A 17047-nucleotide genomic window follows, 5' to 3' on the forward strand; every position below is an offset into this window, starting at 1 on the left:
CACAAAAAATTATGTTTATTTGTAAAGTGCAGCTTGGGATTAATAGTTTCTTGGAACTAGTATGGACGGGCCTTGGAGGAGGGGATTAGTAAGGCTGGTTTTGGGTTTTCAAAACTAGTGTGAGGATAAACTTAAAAAAAGACTCCTATGTGGTGTGTTTGTGTGTGTGATTTTTTTTTTTTTTGGCTATTACATCATTATATAAATATAAAAAAATATTTATAAAATATAATTTTTAATATTAAAATATATCAAAAACATTAAAGGGTATTTATGATATTTCATATAGTTAATCCTTTCACTAAAAATAATTAATATTATCATATCTTTTATATTAAAATGTATATTTAACATTGTTTATACATGTGTTTACACACTATCTACATTAGACCGATGGTTTTAGTTTTGACTAAAAAGAAAACTAGTATGATTATATCAACTTATAAAACTTATTGTATTTTTTTTAAATCTCAAAGATAATCAATGTAATTTACCCAATAAATAAAGAGCAACAGTATGATCAATGTAAGTTTTTAGACTTCTAGTTTTTAAATCTTTATTTGTTCTATTTGAGATCTGAATAAATTTTCCTAAGAAGACCCGCCATTAAATTCCAAGTAGGAACAACGAGAAACAATCAATCAATCAATGTCCAGCAATAAAAATAAAGAATAAAATAAAATAAAACACGAGGCAACGGTAGAGAGCTAGGAGGTGTATTGAAAGTGAAGGGGAGGACATTTTTGTCAAATTAATCTTTGTCATGCCACGTCAGGCACACATCATCACAGTTGAATTTCTTGAAAGAAATATTTTTAATCAAAGAATATCTGAATTGCTAACACAAATCTAAACTTATGCATATATGTATATTTTAGAATTTAGGGTTTAAGACAAACAAGGTATAACTACCCTCCACAAAAGGCCAAATAACAGCATTTAAGGGAAGCAATACAATTCAACAATATATCTTAATGGATGATGCTGAACTTGATGCTCCTTCAACATCCAAATACTTTGTGTCTTATTGAAATTTGAAACATTCAGTATAAATACTTCATAATTAAAAATGTAACACAGGTCCCCCTCAATTTTGTTTTGATCCCTTCATCCTAAAACAGGAAAAACACATTTCAATACCTTTCCCCTCTCCTTGTTCTTTTTTTTTTTCAAAACAAAAAATACACAACAGAGTATATCCTTCCTATTCTAGTATACAAGAGAACACAAACAAGAATCATTTTTACGATCAAGAAGATTCGGCTTGTTCAACATTTGAAACTCGCCTATGTGTCAGCTGAGGGCTTGAGTATTCATCACCACTTTCAGTTGATGAAATGTTAGATGACACAGATGAAACAGGAACCGAACTTGATACTGTGTTTGGCTGCTGTGTTTGACCTTTGAAATTATGAGAACCCAGTGGCTGAGGTGGTCTTGGTGCTTCAGGAGCCGGATTCCCTTGAGCCTCTTCCGCAAGTTTCCTCAGAAGGTTCATGACGGTGGGAAGAAACCTCGATGAGAGGGAAAGAAGTCCAGCCAACTGCAAACAAAAGAAAAGGGATGAAATTACAGACAAGAGTGTAATTTTTGGATGAGCTCAGAAATCCTTCAAATTTAGTCTTTTGCAGCACCACACTTCTCTTTCTTTGCTCCTCAGCCCTATAGATATGGTCATTAGGGCAAGCTACAGTTGTTTTCATCTCTATTCTTTGGATCTTTACTCCAGGAGCCAAATCACAGGTTTTCAATTCATCCAAGCCTTAATCATACAAAATTATTTTGCTTTGCACCGTACATGACCTTGTGTGGTGTGATCTGGGGCGAGACTGATCTACTCTAGATTTAACATATGCTAACCATTTTGCATATATGCATGAACAAAAGTAGTACTCTGGGGTCAGGTACATTGAGTTGGGGGTTAAGGGCAGCTAAAGATCAATCAGTGTTAGTATACAATCTTCAGAACTGGCTCTATCAACAAAAAAATGTAAGAGAACATTATAGAGAACTACATAGTGAAGTATAAACAAATTTTTTTTTAGCTCCCATCCACATTTGAACTAGTTTAACCTAAAACAAGTATGTAATTCAGAAATCAATGCTTGGAGGATCATATGGTGAGGATGATACACAAGATATATTTGTTTTCTTAAGAGAGTTCCAAACATAAAAATAAAAGAAAAAATTGTAGGAAATATCCTAATATCTTCTTTACTCACAGGGCCATGATGAAACTCCCCAGCAATGTCCATTTGTACCCATAAGGCTTTTGCAAGTAAGTATATAACAAATAAGGCCATGAGGTAGAGAGGATTCCTGTTATAGTAGCAGAAAAAAATAAAAACAGATTATTAGTAAAAGGGGCACGCAAAATGAGAAATAAAAGGCAGTCAAACTAAATGTGAACTTAAGAAATATATTGTGTAAAGTTCCTAGATTTGATGTAATTACTTTAAAAGAAGCATGAATTCATTGAACCCGAGAACAACCATTGCCATGATAGCCCATGGAGGAGGTAACCAGTTGTTGTTGCGCTTGTGAGCCTCCTGAACAAACAAACAGTATTGTACATAAGAGCTTTAGGAGACAGCATTTAAAGAATCAAGCAAAGTTATCGTAGATGAGTGACCAAGAATGGAAGGTAAGAGGAACAAAAATGCACAAGCTGAACATGTAAATTGGCTCACTTGCACAAGGATATAATTAAAAACAGAGAGCATACATAATCAAGCATTTGCTTCAGTTTGATGTATTGGAGACAGACAATTTGATTGTCACACCACCACGCATCAATTGCAACTTGATCACAATTCAATATAGTTTTAAGAAAATTTAATGGCAATTTACTCATAATCAAAGAGCACAGTGAAACTCGCATACTCAACCAAGAATAGAACAGCAGTTTTAGCAGCAAAATCAGTTGACATGAAAGGGTATTATGAGGGGTACAGAACTTGCCCTAAGCATGTTGTGGCCATTGTGCTAACTGTTAGAATTTACCACTCACCTACTACCTCCACTATCTTTCTCCACACCTACCACCTCCACTATCACACACTCCACTACCATCCACCTCCACTATCACACACTCCACTACCATCCACCTCCACTATCACACACTCCACTACCATCTTCTCCTCTATATATAGGAATTGTAATATACAGAATATCAAGCAATCTTGTAATACAACAATCTTGTAATACATCAATCAATAATATACATCAATATATTTTACATGGTATCAGAGCAAGGTTAAGAAGTTAGTAATTCTACTTCACCGGCGGGCGGTAGCCTTGCCTTGACCGCCCGCCGGACCTCTACACATGCCCAAACCATCCCTATCCACACATCTCTCTGTTTACCCCTGCAAATCAGTAACCTCAGTTGACCGGAGAAGCGCCGGAAAATGACGAATTACGGTACAATTCCGACATCATCATCGCCGGGAAGTGCAAACCTAGAGTATATCTCTCGAGCAAAGGAGAGATTGAAATCAGGCCTCGGAGCTCGTCGGCCATGGAAGGAGATGGTGAATCTCCATTCAATCGGACTCCCTGGAGGCTTCGGAGACGCATTCAGACGGATCAGAACGAATCTCGGTTACTTCCGCATGAACTACGCGATCATCGTGCTTCTCATCCTCTTCCTCAGCCTCCTATGGCACCCGATCTCGCTGATTGTCTTCATCATCATGATGGCCGTTTGGCTCTTCCTCTACTTCCTCAGAGACGAGCCGTGGGTGATTTTCAACCGTACGATCGACGACCGCATCGTGATGGTGGTGTTATCGGTGCTCACGATCGTTTTCCTCTTGTTGACTGATGCGACTCTCAATATAGTGATCTCGTTGTTGATTGGAGTTGTTGTTGTCTTGATTCATGCCGTGTTTAGGAAGACTGATGATCTGTTTGTCGATGAAGAGTCCGGAGGCGCCACGGGGGCGCTCTTCGCCGGGGTTCCGTCGGCTTCGTCTTAGGCCATCATCCAGATCTTCATCTTGTTGGATGGAACAATGTCAAAATTGATTTATGGACACATGCTGTTGGTAGACTTACAGAAAATGATTTCTTCCTTGCTGCTAAGATTGACGGGCTTCGCGTGCAACATCTTCTGGGTAGAAATGCTACCTACTGACTATAGTGACCATTCTCCTAACATATCACCATTCTGAAGTGAATCATGCTGATGGACCCTACCACTAGCCAAAGCACATTATAATCCTGCTTTCTCTCTTCTTTCCACCGAATTCCACTCATTTTGCTTTCTTATCATGACATCCACTATAAGCTTTTATTTATTTTCTTTTATTTTATTTATTTATTTTTTTCTTCTTTTTCTTCTCCTTTATTTATTTCTTTAACACCTTTCCCACCACCACACATCAGCACCCACTTTCCTCTTTTTCGTTTCTTTTTATTTTTCTATTCTCTAAAAAAAAAAAAAAAAGAACCGACGAACACGACTTGCCCCCTAACCTTCTCTTATTCTTGTCGGGGCTCACCCCGTTCACCATTTTACATCAAAAAAAAAAAAAAAAAAAACCAAGTTCCATATTTGCACAACACACCATATTTTATTCATATTGGGGATCCACCCCGATCACCATTTTACAAAAAAAAAAAAAAAAAAAAAAAAAAAAAAAAAAAAAAAACACACCCACACCCACAGTGGGATTTTTCTTCTCTACTCTGCTGCAGGCCTCTTCTTCTTGCCTCCGTCCTGAGGCGCCCTTGCCGGTGTTGCCTCCGTGTTTCCCACTCCACTGGGCATGAACACTACACCCTGCTCCTCCCCTGCAGCATATGGTGGCCCTCCAAATCGGAACATCACGGTGGCCTTCCGCTTCAGCTCCTTGTTTTCTGCCCTTAGCACGCTTATCTCTGCTCGCGCATCCTTATACATGCGTTGGAGCAGAGCCAGCTGGGAGTTTAAATGCTGCACCTCATTTGTCCTACTCTGCAGCCGGTTCGACAAGTTTGTGACCGCCGTCATGCTTTCCACACATGCCTTCAGAGTATACTGATTGGCCTCCACATCCGACTGCACTGCCATTCTTTGCTCCACCGACCGCATCGGAAAGTTCAACGGAGCAAACTCCGGGGCGCTTGGTTGAGTTTCCAGTGCAACCGCACCAGTTGTCTCTCTTGTTGACTCATTGAGGTCGGGAAAGAGAGTGAGCAGACTCCGGGAAGATGAAGCCATTTTCTGGGCCACAGAGTATTACAGAGTATCTCTCTCAGAAATCTCTCTCAGACAACAGAGTGTTACGGACTATCTCTCTCAGCAAAACGAAGAAGAGTTTTTGTTTTTTCAGAGGTTTTTCGCAGCTTTTCTCTGCCTCATCCTCAGCCTCTGTCTTATAGCCGAGGCAGCCACGCGCATCGCGCGCCTCTTGCCACCAGCCGACAAACGGGCACGCAAGCCAAGGCGCCCCCGTGCCTCGCCATCATGTCCGGCACACCTTTTGATGAATTAGGGCACGCCTTTTGATGGCACGCCTTTTGAAAAATTGAGCGCACCTTTTGAGGATGCGATTTTTTAAGGGTCCGACAAGACTCTATAAACTGTCCCGACATTTGATACCGGTTAGCTTTTTTAAGGGTCCGACAAGACTCTGTAAACTGTCCCGACATAGATTCCGGTTAGTTTCTACAAGGGTCCGACAAGACTCTGTAAACTGTCCCGACATTGATTCCGGTTAGCTCCTTTATGGGTCCGACAAGACTCTGTAAACTGTCCCGACATAGATTCCGGTTAGTTTCTACAAGGGTCCAGCAAGACTCCGTAAACTGTCACCAAATTGTCTTCTACAACGGTCCGACATGACCCCATAAACTGTCTTCTACAACGGTCCGACATGACCCCATAAACTGTCTTCTACATCGGTCTGACACCACCATACAGTGTCCTCTACAGCGTTATGACACCCCATCAGTGTCTTCATCAACGGTCTGACACAACCATACAGTGTCTCCTATCTTTTTTTATTTTTATGTATTTTCTTGTTTTGTTCCTCTCTTCAAACTCAAGTTGGTTAGTTTCTATCCTCCTTGAGTTTGCGGGGGGCTGTTAGAATTTACCACTCACCTACTACCTCCACTATCTTTCTCCACACCTACCACCTCCACTATCACACACTCCACTACCATCCACCTCCACTATCACACACTCCACTACCATCCACCTCCACTATCACACACTCCACTACCATCTTCTCCTCTATATATAGGAATTGTAATATACAGAATATCAAGCAATCTTGTAATACAACAATCTTGTAATACATCAATCAATAATATACATCAATATATTTTACACTAACGAATGGATGGAATCAGACTCTGGCACCATGTATGGTGCAGTAACAAAACCATGCAATTGTATATATAACAACTAGAGGCCATACCCAGGTAATAAACATGCAACCTCACAAATAAAAAAAATTCCTACTTCCTTTTAATCCATTGTTTGTGTACAACATCTATCAAAGTAAAATGAAAGGCAGGGCCATGAAAGAAGAAGAAAATAATGAAAAATCATGGCAGTTTATAATTATGTACCTGGGCTGAAATAGCTTGAGTGACTGTATACTCAGTTTCTGCCTTAAACTGTCTCCACAAAGACTTGCACTGCACAGGCGTAATCAGTGTGTTTTCTGGAGGTACCTGGTTAAGTTTGCTTCTTAATGAGTAATCAGTCAACTGAAAAATATTGGCACACCCACACAGACAGAGAGGGTAACAAATAGTATACACTTCCTACCTCCTCCCACGAGCTTGAAGCAAGAGGATCTACAGAATCTCCAATGCTCCTATTTTGTGAAGAAGGCAAGGCAACTGTTCCATCCATGAGCGATGAGAAAAGTACATTCTCTATCTTATCTGGTTTCTCATCCAAGCGTGTGGCCGCCATAACAGATAAAAGCTTCAGTGACTGCAATATGTTGACAAAATATTACATTCAGAAAAAACCATATTATGCAGAGAGTTAATAATATAAAGTCCCAGTAATGACAGATCTGCAGATTACCGCAGAGCGAGCATCTTTAGTGATTGCTCTAATATCTTCCGCTCCAGTCCAAACCCTTGGCATTGAATCAGTGTCATGGTTGAAGATTGTCGAAAACCTAAATACATGTATAAAGTAATAAGGACCCATAAGAAGAGAGAAGCATTGGAGAACTTGGATGAAAAATATTCCACCATTAAATTGGCTACCTATCCTTCATCCGAATCAGAACTTTCCCAGCTTCCTCCCTACATTTTTTCTCAACCACACTTCTCGCATAGTCCCTTAAATTTTGAACCATTTTGTCAAATGTTGCTTGGTCCAACTCAAAACCGGTGAGAGCAGATGAAAATTCTGATATTCCAACATCAGTCTCACGTTTTAGAAGCCTTCTTATAGAAGACCAAGTATCTTTTTCGCTAGCCTCCAGAAGGGACTCCACAGGTGCAGCCAGTGCTTGACCAAGTTTTTTCTGCAAGTCAAAAAGGTTTCCACTAGGTAATCTCAAGAAAAAAAGGAAAAAGAATACAGAAAAAAAGAAAAAAAAAAGAAAAAAAAAAAGAAAGAAAGAAAGAAAAGTTTGGCTGGAAGAACGCTTATGAATTGCCCCATCAGAATGATAAATACCTCAAAACTAGCTACAATTTCTGACAATTTTGCGCTACGAACAGATGAAGCATGTGCCTCAATGTCGCGACGAAGTTTCTCACGGACTTTTGAAGCATCCCAATTAGCTTGCTTTATGGTTGCATCTGACATTAAGGAATCATAGTAAGAGGTGGAAATGAGTAGATTCTGGAATGCTAGCTACCACAATTTGAATACCAATGAACAAGAATGACAAAAAAAAATTTAAAAAATTTCCAATAGTTTCACCTTCAAGAATCTAAATGGACCTCAACATTTTATTTCTATGCAAAATTAGAAAGTCTGGATCATAAATTTCAAGCAAAAGGTAAATATGCTCAAAAGTCATATAGCTTAATATTTCGTTTTTCAATAAGAATGAGGCAGCTTAAACATGACGAGACACCATGAATATACTAGAATAAAAGATGTCAAGCTTCAAAAGTTCACTGCCAATGGAAATAAGCATATGAGTTTGCTGAAGTTGAATATGAGCTCACTCAGCACCGTTGGAAAACAATTCTGTTAACCAGTGTCATTAGTATTTTTTATTATATACAATACATATTGAATGTTAAAGTACGAATACATGTCATTTCAATATGTAATGTATGGTGGGGTACTACTATACCTTGCAACAGGATGCTCACATGCCATGCCATTTCACCATACATTACAATGCTTTCACTATACATTACAATACTATCTTTTTTATTCTTTGTATTGATAACTCAATGCTTTTACCATATATTACAATTCACATCCAACGATGTACCATACTGTGTGATACACAGCTGAGTTAAGGCCAATCAGCCTGACACCCAAAAAATTGGTGTTCCCGATCTTACTTTTTCTTTTGTTCATGAGGATTTCATTTAAGACCTTTGAGGCTTGAAATTAAATATTTCTGCCTTCTTCAATCTTTGTATTTGTAATTATAAACTTCAATGCTTGTGCCGTCTCCTCTAAAACAAAAAAATCCTTCCTCCCTTTCTATGTGGTTGCAAGAGAGGAGACATGGGGATGGAGAGGGGAATTTGGACTTGGAAAGAGCCCAAATAATGATCAAACAAACAAGATATATTAGATTGTTTTGCTTTCAAATTTTAGGTTCAAATCATTTGCCTATATGCAAATTACAAACCATTCCATCCGCTAAATTATAGCAGTCAGTTTACACGAGGCAAAAGTTAATTAAATTCCTTTACAGCTGTGTATTTCAAATCCAGAATGAAAGAACAAATTTAAGCACATATATCTGACGCATTAACTTATGTGTAGAAGGCAGTCTAATGCAATGCATTTAATGCAGTACCTGCACAACTCTGCTCAAAGTCAAGCATACAAGCCTTAGTGCTGTTGCGAACAGAATCAGCAAATCCTAGTCCTCTGTGCAATGATTGTTCAAGGTGGGTCTTAAAACTCTCAAGTGCTTTAGAACGTAAATGTCCCAACAAGGTACTGTAAGCAGGATGCACTAACTGCATAATACATAAAACAGTGAGCATATAACATAGATAGGCAAACAAACAAAAACTACCATGATGTCTAATCTCTCTAATGGCCTTACAAAATATGATGAAGATGATAAAATGACACAAATGTATTTCTTACCTGTAATACTTTTGTCTCTAGTTGTTGTCGCTTTGCCTTTCTCACACCTTCGTCAAAGTAGAAAGCCTCCATATCATATCTATGGAAAATGCAAACATTGAGTAAATAAAGAAAATTAGTTCATTTGATAGAGAACTAGAAACAAAAGAGGCAAAGCAGGAAAAGTACGAGGGAAGATAATTGTTCCCAAGGGAACATACTTGCAACCTTGCGTTATTGAGTTTTTACTCATTAGAATCTGATTTATAACTATTTAGGTCAGATATTAATCGTATCAGTCTCTTATATATTTTCTGGTGTTTCATAGGCTATGGTAGTTCAGTTATTTCAACAATATCTTGTCCGGGTAGCTTAGTAGACCTTTTTTTTTCTTTTTCTTTTTTTGTGGATACTGCACATTGTGCAGTAAAGAATTCAGCCACGTCAAAACTCAAGCAGATTTATTTCTGAGTTACTCATTTGAGACCTTAAACTTACTCTGAAAGATAGGTTTCTATTATTGAGCTTAGCTTCTTCCCAAAACCTGATACTGTACCAGATCGAACAGCTTCCTCCAATGCCACCCAACCCTGTAATAAATCAAGAAGAATCAAGTATTCCTTAATGAATGGTTTCTCATTTAGAGGACAGCAACTCATGAACAGCAAACAGATGCACAATTACCACATCAGAGGTCAAGCAACTGAGCTTTTCATTGGCAATCTCTTCACACCGGACACTGGCAACCATGACCTGATTATCAAAAACCCATATAAATATTATGCAAGACAAAAGAGACAAAATGCATACGCAAACCAAACAATTCCTTATCAATCAAATGGCAAGAAAAAAGTGTGACCTTGTGAGCAGGAAGGTCTAGATCCTTGTTTTCTTTTATAACTTTCCATATCTGTTGTGCACTGAAAGAAAATCCTGATGCAGGAACAACTCCTCTTCTATCACCAGCAAGCCCTCCTGGAGCAATAGAATGGAAAAAACGCTGCCTCAGTTGAGCAACCTGTATAAGAGGGCACATAAGGCTGAAAGACTGTAAATCCTCTATAAAACTATAAATAACTAATATGGAAAGACATATAGACACAGGCAATTCTCACTCCGATTCTGTAAATTGATAACCAGATCCGTACCTTAATATGAAAGAAAGAGTTGGCTCTAACATTTACTGGACAAAGGTCCTCCTCATTTCAAATACTCACAAATTTGCCTTCCAAATTCGATTCAACACAATCAATAGCCACTAGCAAATATTAAAACTCTTTTTAACCAACGTCAAACTTGTTTAAGAATCTAACATTTTTAGTGAGATTATATGGGAATAATGTGAGAGAAGTGGAATATGATTGTTCTCACACCATCATATTAGTATAATAGTATCTTGATTTTAAGAAGATGCTCTTTTTTATTTCTGCCCAGTAATTTTACTTTAAAAGAATATATATATTAATAATTTATAAAGGGATAAATATCTTGAATTTTTGAAGGTTTTTTTTTTTTCTTTCTTTTTTATCAGCCAATCTTTGGAGGTTTTTACATAACAGAGCTAGCTAAGTAGAAGTATGGATTGAAGATTACATGCATTGACTGCAAATATAGAGAGGGCTTATCAACGACCAGAACTAAATGCTGGAACAGTGATGCAATGCTAGACATTTGACAAAATCACAAGCCATTATCACGGCAGCCAAAGAAAGTTAAATAAGCACTTTATGCTAAAGGATCCACCTGCTCTTTAAACTGCTGTTCCCTCTCCTCATAGCTAGATAAAGCAGTGACCTCCACCTTCACGCCCATGAAAATTTTAAAGTCAGAAAAAAAAAAAGAAAAAGGCACAGACCACAGATCAGAGAGAGGGAGAGACAGAGATTATATCTTGCATTGAAAAATTCACTGAGAGGTGTGTCCTTGTGAGCCTGTGGCTTAGAAACTGTATCCCATATCTGCAAAAGTATAATCAATGATAAGAGAAAATGTAAATAATATAATTCTGGTCATGTTATGGGAGGAGGAGAGAGAGATAAGCACAGATGTACCTTCTGAATATCTTCCCTCAGAACAGGCTCCAAATGTTCAAGTGGTGTCTACACGAACAATCACGAAAACAGAATGATTCAAAATCGAACAGGAAAGGTACCTTTAGAAGGACAAGATTAGGTAATTGGAAAAAAATTTCAAGAAAATAGACTCCTAAAGTACCATACCTTTGTTTTATCACGTATTACGAAGAGAAGAGTAGTTTTGCGCGGACTAAATAATCGCATCATGACCTATATGGCAGCAGTCAACAGATTGTCATGGCGCGAATTATTTACAACATGATTACCAGAACAAAAACTTGAAGTGTCAGAACCTGGAATACTGTTTTTAGGAGAGGCTTGTTGGCAGCATGCTCCCGACCAATATCATGGCACCACCTGGCAATCCCATATCAGGCATCCAATTGACATTTGATGTAATAACTCAATACTGTCACAGTAGCTCGTGACCAAACAAGATGAGAAAAAATTTAAGTACTAATGTGTATTGTTGGATAGCAGCAGTTTTTTTAATTTGTTTATCCCAGAATTTAGTTCAATCCTAGTTCCTCTAAATCAATCAGAAGTCACATCACATAATGGTATGAACACCCCTTACTGTAAATGATTCATTATAGAATTACCAAAATTAACTTGACCATTTACAAGCTACCATCTAACTATTCCAACTAGGAGCAAGTAAAGCAAAAAATTCTCTAATAAATTAATACCAAGCATAATTAAGTCCAGTTACGTAGTTTCTCAAATTAAGTAACTTAATCATGCTTGTTTTATTTTTATCGATATTGCGAAAGCATATGATAGATGATAGAGTGTCTTCTCAGGATATAATCTGATGGGTGTTAGAGAAGAAATGAGTGACAAAAGATTACATTGATATGATTAGGGATATATATGAAGGTGTGGTAACCGCTATTAGATCGCCTGCTGGAGAGACGAATAAATTTCCAATTACTTTAAGGTTACATCAAGAATCAACCTTAAGTCATTATCTTTTCGCTTTAGTTATGGATGAGTTGACGATATTCAAGATGATGTGTCATGATATATGCTCTTTGCAGATTATATCGTGTTAGTAGATGAGACTAGAGAAGAAATTAACACTAAGTTGCAGATTTGGACAAAAGGACTTGAATCTAAAGGATTTAGGATAAGCAGAATTATGACAGAGTATATGAAGTGTAATTTCAGTAACAGTCACAATAGAAGCAGAAGAAAAGTGAAGATTGAGAACCAAGAACTACCTAAGAGTAAACATTTTCGTATATAGGATCGATTATCTCAACGATCGCGGAGATTGGAACGAATGTGATCCACAGAGTTAAAGCGGGGTGGGTTAAGTGGAGGAGTGCGTCTGGAGTACTGTGCGATAAACGAATACCCATTAGACTAAAAAGGAAGTTTTATAGAACAATTATTAGACCAGTGATGTCGTATAGGATTGATTATTGGACAACTAAGAAACAACATGTAAATAAGATGAGTGTTGCTAAGATAAGGATGCTAAGGTGGATGTGTGGCAAGACTAGAAAAGATAGAGTTAGGAATGAGTATATTCGAGAAAAGGTAGGAGTAATACCGATAGAAAATAAGTTGAGAGAGAATAGATTGAGATGGTTTGGTCATATACAACGAAGACCAACAAAGGCAGTAGTGAAGAGATGTGATACAGTGACGGTAGATAGTAGTGTTAAGGAAAGGGGTAGACCAAGATTGATGTGAACTAATATAATAAATAGAAATATGAATCTCCTTAATTTGACTGATAAAATGGCCTTGAATAGAGTCGAGTAGAGAAGAAGGGATTCATGCAGCCGACCTCATTCAATGGTACTTAAGACTTGGTTTGATTTAATCATGCTTGTTTTATCTTCTCCCATCTATCTCTTCTCTTATCTTACCTAGTTTCTCAAATTCTCTAATAAATTTGATACTTCTCTTTATTCTCACATTTTTCTTTAGACAAAAAGATGCAAATAGAAAAAGATCATTGTTTCGTAGATTTTGGTATGTGTTGGTGAAAAAATTGAAATTGAAATTTCGATATTCCACTAATGTTTCATTTCAATTTCCTAAGAAACATCAACGTATCAGCCAATTCGATGGAGATGAAATGAAATTTTGTTTCTTGCCCGGTTGTGCCAAGGACGGATGGAGCACATTTTTCCAAAACAAATTTGTCCCTAAGTGGACGAAACTCATATCACCAATCCTAATCCCCAACAAAGACACACAAGCATTAAGCTAGGATAAACATAGAACACCTAATAAGAAACTTGAATGCTCACATATTTATCAATACGATGTCTGAAACTGCCAAAGCAAATAGAGCACTTTGTTTCTCAAATGTTGTATCATCCTGAAATTGACAAAATTTACCACTGAAGTATGAGATAGCTAATCAAATATGAGAAATAAGTTGAGCATTGAAAGGGAAGTGTCTGCTTTCCCCTTAAAAAACACAAACAAACATGTACAAATGCAAGGGGAAAAGACTTGAGGATGGGACTTGACTCTGGGATAGGAACAGATTAATATATATATGACATATAATAAATATAAAATTTGAGATGGGAGTCTATATATGACATATAATAAATATTTTTTAAAAAAAAATTGTAATGTTGCACATGTCCCCACGTGTCGTGTCCTGTATTTTATGCAAATTGTGTTGTGTCTATATGTTCATGTCATGTGGAGTGTCCATGTTTGTGCTTCTTGGCTAATAACTTGTGACAAGCATCCATTTTACTCCATGAAGTATTAAACCAGCCAACATCATCTACCCTGTGATTTCAACATAATTTTACATAAAAACAAAAATAAAAAACAAACCAAGAGGACAAATGCATGTAGTCGAGCTAAGAAGAACTGCCATTCAATGTTCTTTCCCCTTAATTCTAATCTAATGGGATCAGTAATAGCTAAGTGTCCTTGAAGCACGTCATTTCTACCCCTACTCTACACAAATATTCCATAACAATTTTAAAATGGAATAGCAGTGAAGTATAAGATACTATAGGTGAGCTCCATCTTGTCTATTATTCCTTCTTAGGAAAAGAAAAATCAATGTCGAGGTCATTACCTCGCCTCTTTCTCTCCCATCAGTACCCTCTAAATCCATGACAATTGTGCAAGGTTCAACACCGACAGCCTTGGCTATCCAAATGCCTTTCGTAGTTTGACTCCTGCAACAAAATAATTTATGTTGCATGTCTCCTCGTAACACGATGAATGCAAATAGTAGCGAGAGAAACAAATAAACAATTTAAAACAGAAAAAATTATCTTCATAGAATAATACAAAATTGAGATACTTCAAGAATATTAAAAATGAAAAACCAACCTTCCCTTGAATGCATCCATCTCCCTAAAACGTGTATGGAAAAGATGATTTAATAGTGTGCTCTTCCCTGTTCAAATAGAAAGCATTCCCTTAGTGCCTTAGCATATAAATAACATGCATAGTATATTCATAGATAGAAATACGCGCACACACAACGAACCACGAGATACTTGGCTTGTAACCTTTGTACACTATTTGATGAAATCACATGTAAAGAAGTGATTGGATGAAACCAAAACAAGTGATTGAACAGCAAGAAATCAAACAAAAATAGTAAAGCCCTCATTCAAAAAAAACATGTTATATCCCGCAAAAAAAATATGTGCACTTTTGTGCCTTAAATGAAAGAAAGATTGCTTGGGATGCAAGCAAGCACAAGTAAGTACCTCAAACTTGAACAACTAATCTATTCAATAATAGCAAGTTGAGTCTAGTTTCAAATTAATTTATTCAGATTGAATTAATATTGTGGCAATTTCCACAGACAAAATGTTGAGGGGCAAGTGTCTAGGTTAGGTATATAGTTCTAAGCATCCAAATGCTGAAAATTAAAGACTTTCAAAGACAATGCCGATGATTAAAGACTTTCAAAGACTTGCACGAGTGTACCTCATTAGTTTAGGACACTTAACATTAATCAACACGATAACTCAAAAACCCTACTTTATCTTGATGTGAATGAGTATCTAAAACACAAAAATTAGTAACATATCATCTAAAAGTCCATAATCTAAACAATCAAATAAACAAAGAAACTAAGTTCAGATTCTTATGATGTATCTATGAAATGCAATCCAATCTTCCAAAAATTAAATAAATTCAATCCCTCAGATCATAAACCAGCCTCAGACCCCCAAATATTGGGCATACAATCTAAAACCCCAAATTGTAAACACTACTCAAATTTCACCAGATCAAAACAATTTAACCATTATACAACCAAAAAAAGAAAATTTTGATCACAAACCCATAAAAAATTGGACATGAAAACTAAAACCCAGAGTTCAATTAACACATAGAATATACAAACACAACTAATTGAATCAAAATACATACCACTGCTTTGAGGACCCATGATAGCAACGACGGCGTAAGAGAGACCCAATTCGCGGAGCTTGACAGCTTTCATGAAATTGTCGAGACCAGTAACATTGAACTCGCCATTCCCATCGATGAGTTGGGTCGAGTAATCAACCATGACTTCGAGTTAAAGAATTCTAGTTCGATTAATGATAAAATTACAAAGGGGGTTTAGGGGGGTTTTCGGGGTAGTTGAAGGGAATGACAAGAGAGAAGGATTTGGGAGTGTTGAAGCTTTTGTATTTGGACTTCAAAGCGTGATTGCAGAGAGGAGAGAGAGACAGGAAGAGAGAGAGATGGGGGGAATCAAGGAAGGCTTGTTTGGTTTGTCTGTTTTAGGACATTGGGATTAAAAAAGATAAGGACATTGTAATGCGTAATATGCATATTTTGCCATCGTTTAGCCTAAAAATGAGGTTTTTTTTTATATTAAAATAGTTTAAAAAAATAAAATAAAATAAGTTTTTTAATTTAATAAAATAAAATGTCACATTTAAATCATAATTATTTTATTTTTTCTTTTACAAAAGTCAAAAAAATCAAAAAAATTATTCTAAACAAGATTTTTTAATCTCAAAATAAAATAGCTAAAAAGTTAAAAAAATCAAAAAACTAACCCACATTCCAAACGAATCCTTTGTTCATCATTCACAGATTATTTTATTATTTTTTTAAAAAAAATACTCTTAGATTTTTTAAAGGAAGATAAAATATTTTTAGATACTTTTTTTTTTTTTATAAACGTGGTGTTTGATTGAGGGATTTGGAAACAAATTTAAAAAATGAATGAAAAAAATATGTGAAACTATATTAATTGTAAGTATAATTTATTCACATTTTACTTATATTTTTCATTTTTCTTTTTAAATCACTTCTCAAATCTATCAACCAAACATAGTGAAAACATTTTTCTATGTTTGGTGATAGTAGTGGCGGAACGAATGTGGATGTGAAGGTGATGACACGATAGTGGGGTGACCGTGATGGTGATGACAATGCTGATAGTGCTTGTGGCCATGATGATGGTGGTGTGCAGACGTTGATAAAATTTTAATTTAAAAAACACTTTTTGTTGTTTAAAAGTGAAAATATTTTTTGCTTAAATAAATTTAATTTTTTATTGACCATGAGAAATATTTTTTATTGACTTTCTTTTTTTGTTGTATCAAATATTAAAAATTATAGAAAAGCCAAACAACAGAGACAAAATAAAAAGAAAAATGTTTGGTTTAAATTTTAGAAATTTGTCCCAAATTTTTTTTCTAAAAAATTCAAAATTAGTTATGTGAAAAAAAAAAATTTATAATTTTTATAAAATTTTTTCTTTTTTGAAGGT

The 17047-nt window shown here is 36.3% G+C and overlaps 2 protein-coding genes across 2 annotated transcripts; one reads left to right on the top strand and one right to left on the bottom strand.

Moving 5' to 3' along the window:
* Window positions 1–967: 967 nt before the first annotated feature.
* Window positions 968–16116, bottom strand: LOC114265866 (protein ROOT HAIR DEFECTIVE 3 homolog 2). Its single transcript, XM_028206698.2, has 22 exons — window positions 15688–16116; window positions 14632–14698; window positions 14372–14474; window positions 13575–13645; window positions 11601–11664; window positions 11452–11517; window positions 11284–11331; window positions 11128–11190; window positions 10976–11032; window positions 10092–10250; window positions 9917–9985; window positions 9731–9822; window positions 9254–9332; window positions 8955–9120; window positions 7640–7764; window positions 7222–7484; window positions 7034–7130; window positions 6767–6937; window positions 6565–6669; window positions 2455–2549; window positions 2223–2319; window positions 968–1543 (listed from the first exon to the last, which is right to left on the bottom strand). Exons 1-22 carry the CDS (start codon window positions 15827–15829, stop codon window positions 1250–1252), a joined length of 2493 nt encoding a protein of 830 aa, XP_028062499.2. The 5' UTR covers window positions 15830–16116; the 3' UTR covers window positions 968–1249.
* On the top strand, window positions 3291–4114 carry LOC145798484 (PRA1 family protein F3-like). Its single transcript, XM_082886171.1, has one exon. It carries the CDS (start codon window positions 3411–3413, stop codon window positions 3978–3980), a length of 570 nt encoding a protein of 189 aa, XP_082742297.1. The 5' UTR covers window positions 3291–3410; the 3' UTR covers window positions 3981–4114.
* Window positions 16117–17047: the final 931 nt, after the last annotated feature.

The sequence above is a fragment of the Camellia sinensis genome, chromosome 9, assembly GCF_055761805.1.
Source record: "Camellia sinensis isolate YWXY chromosome 9, ASM5576180v1, whole genome shotgun sequence".
Classification (NCBI taxonomy): domain Eukaryota; kingdom Viridiplantae; phylum Streptophyta; class Magnoliopsida; order Ericales; family Theaceae; genus Camellia; species Camellia sinensis.

Coding starts and splice junctions, on each gene's coding strand:
- LOC145798484 (XM_082886171.1), top strand. CDS start 3,411: ATGACGAATTACGGTACAATTCCGACATCATCATCGCCGGGAAGTGCA.
- LOC114265866 (XM_028206698.2), bottom strand. CDS start 15,829: ATGGTTGATTACTCGACCCAACTCATCGATGGGAATGGCGAGTTCAAT. Junction 14,699..15,687: donor CATGGGTCCTCAAAGCAGTG/GTATGTATTTTG, acceptor CTATTTGAACAG/GGAAGAGCACACTATTAAAT. Junction 6,938..7,033: donor CTAAAGATGCTCGCTCTGCG/GTAATCTGCAGA, acceptor AACATATTGCAG/TCACTGAAGCTTTTATCTGT.